The sequence below is a fragment of the Genypterus blacodes genome, unplaced genomic scaffold, assembly GCF_046128005.1.
Source record: "Genypterus blacodes isolate CSIRO-AG114 ecotype Tasmania unplaced genomic scaffold, CSIRO-AGI_Gbla_v1 ptg000348l_1, whole genome shotgun sequence".
Classification (NCBI taxonomy): domain Eukaryota; kingdom Metazoa; phylum Chordata; class Actinopteri; order Ophidiiformes; family Ophidiidae; genus Genypterus; species Genypterus blacodes.
Window position 1 is genome coordinate 1,233,256 of NW_027467132.1, and position 12,215 is coordinate 1,245,470.

Genomic DNA, 12,215 nt, shown 5'->3' on the forward strand with positions numbered 1-12,215 from the left:
GAAAAAAAAAAGGGAGAGAGGCATGACGAGAGTGGGCTGGAACCCGACTCACTCTGTGTGTGTGTGTGTGTGTGTGTGTGTGTGTGTGTGGATGGTAAGCTGGGCTGGACTGCTGTTCAGGAGCCGATGTCACGCGATGTTTGACAAACACAGCTGCCCTCACTGGCCCTGCAGCTGCCCAGAGACTGTTACTGTACTGGAACTGTAAACGTTCCTAAATATGTGTATGTGCGTGCATGAGCGTGCATGGATGTTCATGTGACTTGCATTGACTCTGTTTGCGTGTGTGTGTGTGTGTGTGTGTGTGTTGCGGTAGTTAGCACGCTTCCTGGGAATCCTGAAGCGTATCTGAGCCACAATGACAAGAAAGGAAAGCGGCTACCAGCTGCCGTCATGGCAACACACACTGATCTGAACATTTTCACAGAAAGACAAAATATAAAATGTGAAAGATGATATGAAGGATGATGAGAAGAATGTGGGAGAGAAGAGGGAAAGCTGCCTTCACATTCTGTCCTCTGATCAGGTTCTTCTGAGGTGAAGACGAAGATGATGATGGCTCGGTCCATTCTGCTCTCTGGCTTCTGTTTTGATCTCTATGCATGAACGTCGTCATGACATTTTCCATCTTCTTCCAGACGGATGTGATGCACCAGAATGTGTTCGACTACATCCACATCGACGACCGTCAGGAGTTCAGACGGCAGCTCCACTGGGCCATGTGTCCTCCACAGCACCAGGGGGCGTCTATGCACCAGGACAGCCAGGTGGCTTCAGGAAATGGTGGGTACATGGTTCACTGGGGAGAGAGAGGAAGGGACAATGTGGGCAAAATTCCTACCCAGCCTTGGTTTCTCCAACTGGACTGAGCTCTGTAATGTAAATTATACTTATGCCATATCGCCTCTAACTAATGTACTATCTTCTTCCCATCTCTCTCTGTTTACATGTCAGGTGAGGAGTTCATAGTGAGCAGCCTGTTCAATTCTCCGGAGGCAGGGGGAATTCCTCCTGAGCTCTCCTGCTTCCTCAACAGATGTTTCATAGCCAGAGTCCGCTGCCTCCTGGACAGCACCTCTGGATTCCTGGTAAGTGGTCCGACCCAAACAACAACCACCTGATGTGAACTTAACTGTCTTCACCTTTCCAACATGCTTCTAATTAAAAGTGCAAAAGGTAGCATTGAAAAAAGAGCCTGGAATAAAAGTCGCCCACTCAGATTTCATTCATAAGTGGAGTGTAATCTATATTACTAAGTATCATGAGGACATCATGTGTCTGGATTCACCTCTCGGGGCCGTGACCATGAAAATGGTTTGGAGAGCAGCAGTGGAAAACCTAAAGGCCTGATGATAGAGAAGCAGGAACTCTACTGGGTTTGGACTCTACTGGGTTTGGAGCGTTTCATTGGGGTCAAAAGAGTTCACTACCACCAAGTCCACTCTGGTTGCGCTAATACGCAATAGAAATTCGAGATGGCAATTTTCTGACTCGCACTTGCAGCCAAGCAGTGAGCAATTGTTGCTTAGATTCTTTCCTCATCAGTCAACATCACTACAGCTAAAACACTAAGACTGCGGTGGGATTTAGAAATGTGTTTTTTCCTCTAATAAAAAGCTGAAATATCCCAATTATTCTTTAAAATGCGTTTATTTTATTAATTCAACACAAAACAGCCCAGGAGAGAGACACAAAATTTATTTTTCAGGACCACAAAGCCCATTTGTGTTTGATAAAGTTTCACTGCATCCCTGTTCTGTATTAATTTATGATTGGAAACAAACAAAACCCTCCAATAGCTGTGTACAAGATCAGATAAGTCATTTTAGGAATTTGTCAGACTTTATTAGAACCGTTGGATAAATGATTTGATCCAGTCATTCCATAAACCAGTCTGTTTCATTCCAGACCATGCAGTTCCAGGGGAGACTGAAGTTCCTCCAGGGGCAGAAAAAGAAGTCTCCCTCCGGAGCTCTGCTGCCTCCTCAGCTGGCTCTGTTCTGCATCGGTGTGCCCCTCCTGCTGCCCTCCATTACCGAGATGAAGATGAAGAACATGTTAATGCGAGGAAAGAGCAAGGGAGGAGTCGGAGGAGGGCTCATCTCTGGGCTGGAGCACGGGTAAGAGGCAGCACACACACACACACACACACACACACACACACACACACACACACAAAGTTTTTACCCTGAGACCCAGTTACAAAGCAACCCAAGCTCCTTTTCTCACAGATTCAAACCGGCTTTGAAAGAGAAAACAAATGTGTGTTGGACATCTTACCTGTGACCAATCAGAAGCAGATAAACATCTGAGCCTGGATAAGGCCCGTGGTGCTTTCACGCATCATTAGCAACTTTTCAGAGGCCAAGAGTCGAGCGGTAGTCGGCCTGCAGAATCCTCAGCTGGGCTCTTCTGCTGTCTTCCAACCTGCCATTGATAATGTTATTACCCCAGTGATTCATAACTGGATCAGATCGGCTTGTTGGACTTTGGAGGCATGAAGTTTCTGAGGGATAAAATTCAATATCCAGTACCAGTTGCAGCCCCAGTGTGTGTGTAAGTGTGTGGGACTGAATCTGAAGGATGAGTACTTCAAATACCAACAGTGGGCAGCACCTGATTCCCACTTTTAGGTGAACACAGCCAGGATCCTTCTAGAATGACATCGCCCCTTTGCTTCTCCACCTGTGCAGCACAAGACTTCATATCATAAAATCTCCTGAGTTGAAGTCATTGTAATGGGACAAGATTGTTCTAAGTGATTCCACAGAATACAATTATTTCCATGGAAACGACTGTAACACACAGTTTATTTCCTGCGTAGCTTTGATAGAACTCCAAAACCATATCTGAAACACTCTCTTCTCATCATTATAGTGTTTTACGATCTCGCCGAGAGAGCAGAGAGAAGCTGCAGAGCGCGGTGGAGACACACAGTATAGATACACTGGACACACATCAAACACACAACTGGAGTCAGAGATGTGCACTCAGATATTCACATTGAAAATAGTGGATTTACTGTTTAAAAGGGAATTTGGTGGTGGAATAACGATGCATCATTCATGTTCGATCACCCACACCCACGTTTTAAGGAGAATTTTGATATCCATAAAAATGAAGTTCTGGCCCTCGTGGATCTTTGGGCTCTGGATGGTCACTCTGTTCTCAATTTTCAGATGAGACACACTCTGGAAAAGATGACTCACTTTTGGAATGAATCTGGCCTGAACTAAAGTGAACCAAACCTACATATTTCTGCTTTGACTCATTCATCGATCAGTAATTACAACATTCAATTTGTAGCCTTTCCCCCATGTAGATAACTGGGTGGACCTGAGATGCTTGAGCAGATCTTCATGCCTGTCCTCACGATGCACTGCAACTTGATACAATTTACACAGATTGATTTGTCTTCTTGTTTCTGTGACTAATGCTCTGACTCTCCTTCCCATCTCTCTCTGCACGCCTTCCCTCCACCTCACAGTGAGCGAGGGGAACACCATCGGAGGCACTCGTTCAGTGGAGGACTGAGTGACATCGGAGACCCTCTTCTCCTCTCCTGTCCCACTCCCAGCGGTACCCAGCGAGGTCACCACACACCCTGGACCCCGCTCTCCAAAGACAACCTCAAGTACCGCCCTGATGGTTACTACAGCCAGGAGGAGCCCCTAAACTACTGCAAGTCCTCCATGGCCGGCCACAAAGGCCTCAACCCCGGCCTGGGTGGTGGGTGGCCTCTGCGGCCCAACTCAGGGCCTCTCAGGGCCGGACAGGGTGTTGGCTACATCCCCACTAACCGCTTTAACAAAGCTGGCCAATATGGGAAGCCGTATCGCCTTTCTCCCAGCTGCCATAGCGGCAAAGGTGGCGAGGTGTTTGTCTCGAAGCTCTACGGGAACCTCCAGATTCCCACAGACCCAGACGCTTACTGTGTGGACCTGGTGAAGAGCGAGAACGGCTACGGCGAATGTTACGACGGACATCTGATGCCCGAGGTGCCACCCATCAAGGTGGAACATGACTCCGATTCTGAGAACGGCTGTGACGCCTACGGAAGGCCATGGGCCTGCCACGACCCAGACGCCATCGACCGCCGTTACGGCAACGGGATGTATGACAACTCCAGTGTCCAGCCCAAATCAGAAGGAGATTACTACGATCCGCAGTTCTCACCCTGTCCCCGAGGGAAAGCAGGCATCAGCCCGCCGTACAACAACAGCCACTATCAGAACTATGCGGTCAACAACAGCGGAAACAGCGCTGGGCGTCTGTTAAAGTGCGACAAGAACATGAGCAATAACAACGAGTTCAGTCCTCAGAGACTCTCCCACTCAGACTCGCTATGCAGCAGCCAATCTGTCAACCTCATGGACTCGCACAGCTACCAGCAGGACCCCCACAAGGCCTACATGCACCAGGACTACAACAAGCATGGCACTTACGAGTTCAAAGGTCACGGCCTCATCCATTCAATCAAGCGGGAGCCCATCGACTCGCCGCCGTGGTCTGAGAGCGGTCATGACATGGGCCAGTCCATGATGGCTGGTCCCAGGAACGTTATGCCCTGTGTGATGAGCACAGGCCACCACAAAGCCAGCCCCTATATTTATATGCAGTAAAATAGTTACTGGTGCATTATCATAACACACACACACACACACACACACACACACACACACGCACACACAATAAGCACATTACACCACATTACACACACACACACAAACGTCCTGACTGTGTGCAGTAGAGTACATAGCGGCAGGGTCTTCATCAACATGCACCAGCGTTAAAGAAGGACTGCCTTTGATGACATCACCATTTTAAATCACTTCTTCTATTTGACGAAGAGGTCACAAACAAGACTCAGGTTCTAGTATTAGTGTTGTGACAATCAATAGTGGTCATTTTAATCCAGTTTTTGGATAGTTGATTTTGTAGTTAGTTGGTTCCAAGCACTTTTGGATTTAGCGACAATGAGGCAGGTTTTGTCTAGAGACACAGTTTAGTTTAGTTTTGTCGTGTGTGTCGTGCACACCTGGCTTGTGTGGGGGGTTTGAACAAAGCTTTTTGCTGTTAAAGTTATTTTTTATTTAGTATGCAGGGGATGAGTTACACCTCCTGGTCTTATCCAGGGTTAGAGAGGAGGAGGATCTGGAAAATCAGGAGTCAGTGGCAACAAGTTCAGGATCAATCAGACTTGAAGTTTTAAAGGACCATACTGTTGGTTTGACCTGTTAACTACCTTCACTTATTTTCCATTACATCGGCAGAGATTGGTTTCTATTCCTTTTTGTGCACTACAACAATCTTCTTTCAAACACTTGCACCTCTTCTGTGATCAGTCACCCACCTCAGTGAGCAAGTCATTACCTCCATTTGTGGTCAAAGTTGCATTTTTACAAAAGCGATCGGAGACCATTAGTCAGTAGGTTTACATACACACGCAGATCAGTCTGCGCTGTGATCAAGACCTAGATGTGGAGTAATATGTACAGGTGTATGGAAACAGGATTATATACTGTACGTGTTTGATGATTAATCAGGCTTGCATGAGGAAGGACGCCAGCTAAAGAAGCTGACAGTAAAGCAAAGGAGCATTTACATGCTTGACCAAATTGACACAAAGTCGCATTGTCTCGGTCTGTGACATGAAGAACATCAATGTTGATTGATGCTGATTTCAATCTGATATAATCATGTTTGCGTGACTATTCCACAAAAACATAATCAGATAAGAATTGGAGTTTTAATTTGCACGTAAATGTGCCGCGCGTTGCCCTGATGTTTATACAGGCAAATCCATTCGATTCAATTTGAATAAACCACAAAGAAATTATTATTACATTGGTCTCTGCTTACAGCTGCAGTGTGCTGTACAGACGATTCATAATCTATATTATGGTTAAACCAAGGAGTTTTGTTGAGCCAATCATTAATGCAATTAATAACTAAAATCAATGGCACTGACCCTCATATTTACTACATTTGTTGATCAAATCTATGTTCAGGAAACAGGGCAGCAACAGGTTAGAACATTCACACGAGTGCTATTTAATATCTGAGCTCCCTGTGAAGAGGCTACAGTCAAATCCCACAGAGAATAAAAATATTGAAGAACGCAAATGATAGTGCATGGAACATCTTTCTAAAAAATTATAGATATTGGTGTTTTAAAAGATCTGACATCTTTAATCATTGTAGTTGTTGACTATTTACTCCAATTCTTCTGCACCGACTAAAATGACAATCAACTGAGGGTTTGTTCTTGTGTGTGTGTGTGTGTGTGTGTGTGTGTGTGCGTGTGTGTGTCTGAATGGAAGATAAAGAGAGCAGTCCATTGTTAATGAGGTCTGATTTTGACTCCATCTAATGCGCACAATAACTTGACCATTTGAAGTCACCAAGTCATTGGAAGCTCATCTTGAACACAGAATACACAATAAGAATCTGTCATATTATGTCAAAGCTAAATTTGTAGATTCAGATTCATGTTTATGGCAAAAATCAGCATTTCAACTCAATACAGCTTATTTGACTGCAGAACCATAAATGAATCAAGTGAAATGAACAAACACTTTTGTGTTGTCTTCTTTTAAAAAACATCATATTGTCTTCACTAACAGTATTTTTGCACAAATGAATTATAAGCACCAAATTAATTGGATGTCAGTCTCAGTTCTGTGAAGCTACTGTAGTAGTTTCTGAGTTGCACTATTGGACTAGTTGAGTTGAAGTTCAGCCTACCCAGACAGGTCGTCGAGTCGACACGCACATGTGTAAATGGTGTCGTCCTTTTGAATTTGTCGTTCTCTTTTTGTGTGTTCTTTTCAATAAATGTTTGATGATTCGTATTTATTGTAAGAGGCAAAAGTGTATATTTAAAAGCTACAGTTTTGAAGGCTTTGCTGTTTCTCTAAGGAAAATATGGCTTTTTTTTCTTGCTATTTTTTGATATTTGTCAGACTGGTCTCATGGAGGAGGTAGCTGCAAGGTAGCAAACACAGTGTACATATGCAGTGTCTTCCAATGTTTCTACATGTTTTTGCAAATGGGACTTATCTATTAAAAGACTGTTCTTTCTATGGAAATATGTGTGAAGTCCTGTTATTTTCCTTCCATTTGGTGCAGTAGATAAATTATTGCCAAATGCATTTCAGATTGATTGATTGTGAATATTTTACATCTGATATGAATTAAACATTTGGAACAGGCAAATGAAGGCAATCAGCAGGAATCAGCTTATTAACAGTCTGTGGTTCAAGGGATGATTTTCATAGCATAATAACACAAAATTATGAAATTGACACTTTGCACTATGATGTGAAATTCCATTGTTCAGATGATGCGTTGGTCTCTGAAGTCACCGTTGATTTTTTAAGACGCTCTCATCCTTCAGATTTCTGTCTCTATAAATAATAAATACTCAGCAGAACAAGATACAGAGCGTTGGATCTCCTGCAGCATCGACTCTATGATTAATGTGCTCTAAAGTTGTGGTGACAGCTCCTTCACACGATCTGGGAAATTTAACACCCATCCCTTACCACCATGTGGGGCATGGCATCACAGAGAGAGAGAGAGAGAGAGAGAATCGAGTATTGACATCAGCTTTTGGGGGTATTTAATAGTTTGCATACATTCCATGATAGAGCTTTAGAATTATCAAAACTAACATTTAAAAAATCAATATACGTCTTTCTTTAAATAAAAAAAAAGAGCTGATGAGATCTTTATTTCTTCAATGAGTTTATTCTGCTGGATCATAAGTAACATTTATTTATTTATTGCAACACGAGATTACATTTTTTTTTACTATTGCGCAGAGACACACATCACAATCCCCTCCTCCCCTCTTGTGGCGAGAACGAAAACAAAACAAAAAGTCGCCAACTAAATATGTTAAAATATCTGTAATGTTCTAACTGAACTCAAGTTACCGGTGGTCGAACTTTCTGGAAGTTTGTGTGGAGCGTCCGAGCAGGAAAAGCAGCGGCGCAAGTGTAACTAACATCGTTTATGACTGCGCGTGCGCCAGAGCCCGAGAACCTAAATGGAACGCGGCCACTCCGCCATCCGCTGCACCTGTGCGCGTGCTGATGACTCGTTAAACGGCGACTAACGGCGAAAGTTGTTGATAAATGTTTCGGCTCAATTTACCTCAAATTTAGGTGAAACAAAATGTGAGAAAGTAATTATTTTGTAAGTTTCAACCTTCTACACTCACGTAACAAGTCAGGTCCGACGGCTGCAGGTCAGTGAAGTTATAATGCGCTGTGTACCACATTTACCGTCAGAGTAATGTGCTTAGCTCAGAAAATATAAAGAATTAAAATTATGTAATTTGCATTCTTAAATGAAATTAATACAAATCGGCTTCAAATCCAGTCCAAACAAGAATGCTGATTGGCTCTTACATGCCTCCATATTTAGTGTTTTGGATAATTGACCGTCAAACTATAATTTAAACGGATGATATAAACTAAAATTACCTTTTAAAATAAACATTTTTGAAATCAATAAATATGTGAATATGGTTCACTGCTGGGTTTTCTTAGCCAGATTGAATGAATTTAAATCCCAGGGAATCCCAAACTAGATTAAATTAATTCACTATTTATTCAATGTTACATCAGGACAACATGTATTTTAATATGCAGTTACCATATTTCGACATTTTTTGAAAACAATGTTGAAGGCTGAAATACTACTACTGCTAAGCCTACTACAATATATAAATACACTTTTCAAAGACCACCTTCGTTGCTGTGGTGACAAGGATACTGTACTTCTATAGATCCAGATACACTGGAAACAACACTGAGCCTTTACTACAAACAGGGATTTCACCTTCACAGGGAGTTTCTGAGGATTCCTTGCAGAGTTTCCATGAAAATGCTGAATGTCTGCTGTGGCTGGCAGAAAACCAAGATGTGTTACTTGATGGTTTAAAAGGGCAAAGATCCTGATTCATAAACATCAATAAAAGTGTGTTATTGAGTTTCAGAACTTTGGCCCTGAACCTGGAGCACTTAACAAGAAACAACAGGATGCAGGAGATTTGTAATGGAAACAAAATAAAAACATGGAAGTTGTTCATTTAATTATTTCAAAACTCAAACTTTTTCCATTGGTCATAATGAGTTCTATACCATATTTAAAGCCAAAGTAATAAATGCATAGATGACTTATCATCAGACACAAGGGACAAAATTTGTGACTGGCGTCCAAGTCGAGTCCAAGTCATGCGACTTGAGCCCTGAGCACTGGGAATAACCATGTGACTGTGCCTTTCATACACACACACACACACACACACACACACACAAACACACACACTTCTCTTCATTAGCGAGTAACAACTAACTCATGCTGTCTCTCCCCCAGGAGGTCTTTGCTTTTGTCTCAATCTTGAATCCATGATGATGATGATGATGATGTGACAACGAGGGGCTGACAGTGACTTTAAATATTTTATACTCGTCAGCATGCATGCGATCTTCCATCACGCCATCTATATAACATATATGAGAGCGAGCGAGAGAGACTACTAGGTGAGAAAAGGCAAGTTAGTTTGGGGAAGGGGTGAAAACAATGAAAAGAGCTCGTCCAATCAGCACGGAGGAGCGAACACTCAAGGCAACTGTGGTGTAAGCAAAGTGTTTGATGCTTGTTGACAGCTGTATCTGTGAATGTGTGTGCGTGCGTGTGTGTATGTATGTGTGTGTGTATCCAGACCTACTATAATCCTATACCATGCAAGGTTGCGTGACTGTTCATGCCCCACTCATTGCTGCTCTGCACACTATTTGCCCTAATTGGTCACACCCAACTATCCTTGTCTTTCTCACACACCCAAATACATCCACACACACGCCCACTCGCACGCAAACACTCACATGCACAAACACAGACGCAGACACATACGCAGATGCATCAATTCATACATAGACACAACAACGTCCACATCTCATCTCCCTGTATCCTCTGGTGACAATGGGTAGAGTCCTTGAGGGTATGTCACACACACGCTTGTACACACACGCACACACACGCACGCAATCACGCATTCAATCATGCACACACGTACACCCTACTAAGCATATGGAAGCCAGTCACGCAACCTCCCTATCACCCCACAACCTCGCCACTTCTTCCTTTATAACTGTGATTAACTAATGAACACTGAGATGAACACACGGCGGCAGGAAGATGATTCCACCAGCGTTCATCTACGCAGTTACTAAAACATTTTGGTACAATTTTATGAAAATGATAATGAGGGCTTTAGAATGTTTTCATAATTATAACAAATCGATTTATTGATGTGTACGTATTATTTTGGGCAGACAAACTACTTTTTTAGAAATTGAATCTTATTTCTGGATGATTTAAAGACTTTGTGAAGCTGTTTGAAGAGCACAAAATTACACAAAGAAACACAAACCATGAACTTTTTGTGGACAAATGTTTTCTTAGAACATAAAAGTACAAAATAAAACTGTATCTACAGTATCTATCCTAACTAATTTTTCTGTGTGTGTGTCTGTGTGTGTGTTTGTGTGCACATGTACCTGTGCTGATGGAACATTTCCCTTATTTTCACTTCTTCATTTTGTTGCAGACACAGAGCCACATACTGTAAGTGTGGTAAAGTGAGGTTCCCGTGTTAGTCAGACTCTGTACGTCACACTTCTTACTTCATTATGTTGCTTCAGTTCAGGTGGAAACTCCTCTTAATAATGTAATTCCTATTTTACTATAACTGCCATTTGAATTAAGCTTGTTTGCTTTACGGAGCCCGTCAGCTGCTGCTTTGCTTTTGTTTATTTTGCTGAGTCTCTCTGCTGATGCTCGTCGCGTGTTCGCTGGGTCAATCGCCAATCACCACTCTCTCACACACACACACACAGCTGCACGACAGACATTCAAAGGACAAGATTTTAACACGCGATCTATTTATGCAGTTATAAAGACGACTTTTATTTGTCACTCTGAAATAAATACAGAGGTCCAGCACTTTCCCAGACAGGAAACAGTTGAAATATCAATTACAGAGGTCATCTTGTTGAATTTCAAAATCAAAGCAGGTTATGCTGAGGGAGGATTTATAAGTATGTGGTATAAATATGTCACAGTGTGGTGCTATTCTATAAGACACACTGCTAAGATGTGGCAGCGAGCTAGTTCAAAGGTCACAAGGTGCAACCTGGTGACCCAAAAAGATGCAGGCTGCAGCTGACTGAGTAATACACACACACATAAACACCTCTTAGTGTGATACAAAAACATTATCTCCATCTTGATCTCAACGTTTTGGCACGAACATACTGTAGATACACACATGAAGTCAATCCCATGGTGCAGTGCAGCGCAGGGCCGTCGAGCGTGATCACAACAGGACTGAAGTGAATCATTTCCATGTGAGATTGGGGAGTTGAGCTGGATTTAGAGGAGATGGTCAGATCTGTTTGTTTTGGGTTGTGCTCATGTTCATGCTCCAGCTGAGAGATTCATATGAGGAGGTGACATGAGGACAGAAAACAAACTGCCTCTACTCCTGGGAAATGCTGCTACCTGCTGGTGACAAAGGCAGACTGCATCGATAAAAAAGAAGTCAAATTCCATAAATGAGTTCTCAAACTACAGATAAACCAAGAAGAATAAGGGCCTGCAGGGTTCAGGAAGTGATCACATGATGTTTCATGGAAAGGAAAGAAAAGGAAGGAAGAACAAAAAGCTTGTATATGGGTCAGTTTCTAGCCTACTTCCGGTTATTCTGTCTTACCTGCATTTTCCAGCCTCAGCTTCCTGCCTTTGACTATTGATGCAATTTAACCCAAATTAACCCAAGTTCTGTTCTGTTACAGACCCCAGTGACTTTACTGTGCATTTTTCTGATCAAATTCAGCAAAGTTTAAAGGTGTCTATATAAACTTTGTCCTCAGAGCCCTAGATAATACCCACCTGTCATGCTTTAGCCTAAACCTATTTCATCTTACTAGACATATATTTAACAAAGGAATTTTTCAAGTGCAATTTTTTCTGACTTTACATTCCGAGAAATGTTCTTCATTCATTCTCAAGCCAGAGTGATAAAGTCTGAATTTATTGACAGCAAAGTACTTTGTTCCAAACTGCAGCTGTGAAAGGTTTATCAGTGACGCTTACCCATGAGCAAACTTTAACCAGGCTGCCAACATTTCCTTCCCTCT

The 12,215-nt window shown here is 42.6% G+C and overlaps 1 protein-coding gene across 1 annotated transcript in view; it reads left to right on the plus strand.

Moving 5' to 3' along the window:
- LOC142988750 (uncharacterized) overlaps positions 1-7,091 on the plus strand; it is a 56,665-nt gene extending 49,574 nt beyond the window's left edge. The window contains exons 6-9 of the mRNA XM_076137987.1: positions 639-783; positions 955-1,088; positions 1,909-2,120; positions 3,488-7,091. Coding sequence (XP_075994102.1) covers positions 639-783; positions 955-1,088; positions 1,909-2,120; positions 3,488-4,622 — 1,626 coding nt within the window. The 3' untranslated portion in view covers positions 4,623-7,091. The remainder of the gene's footprint in view (positions 1-638; positions 784-954; positions 1,089-1,908; positions 2,121-3,487) is intronic.
- The last annotated feature ends 5,124 nt before the right edge of the window (positions 7,092-12,215 follow it).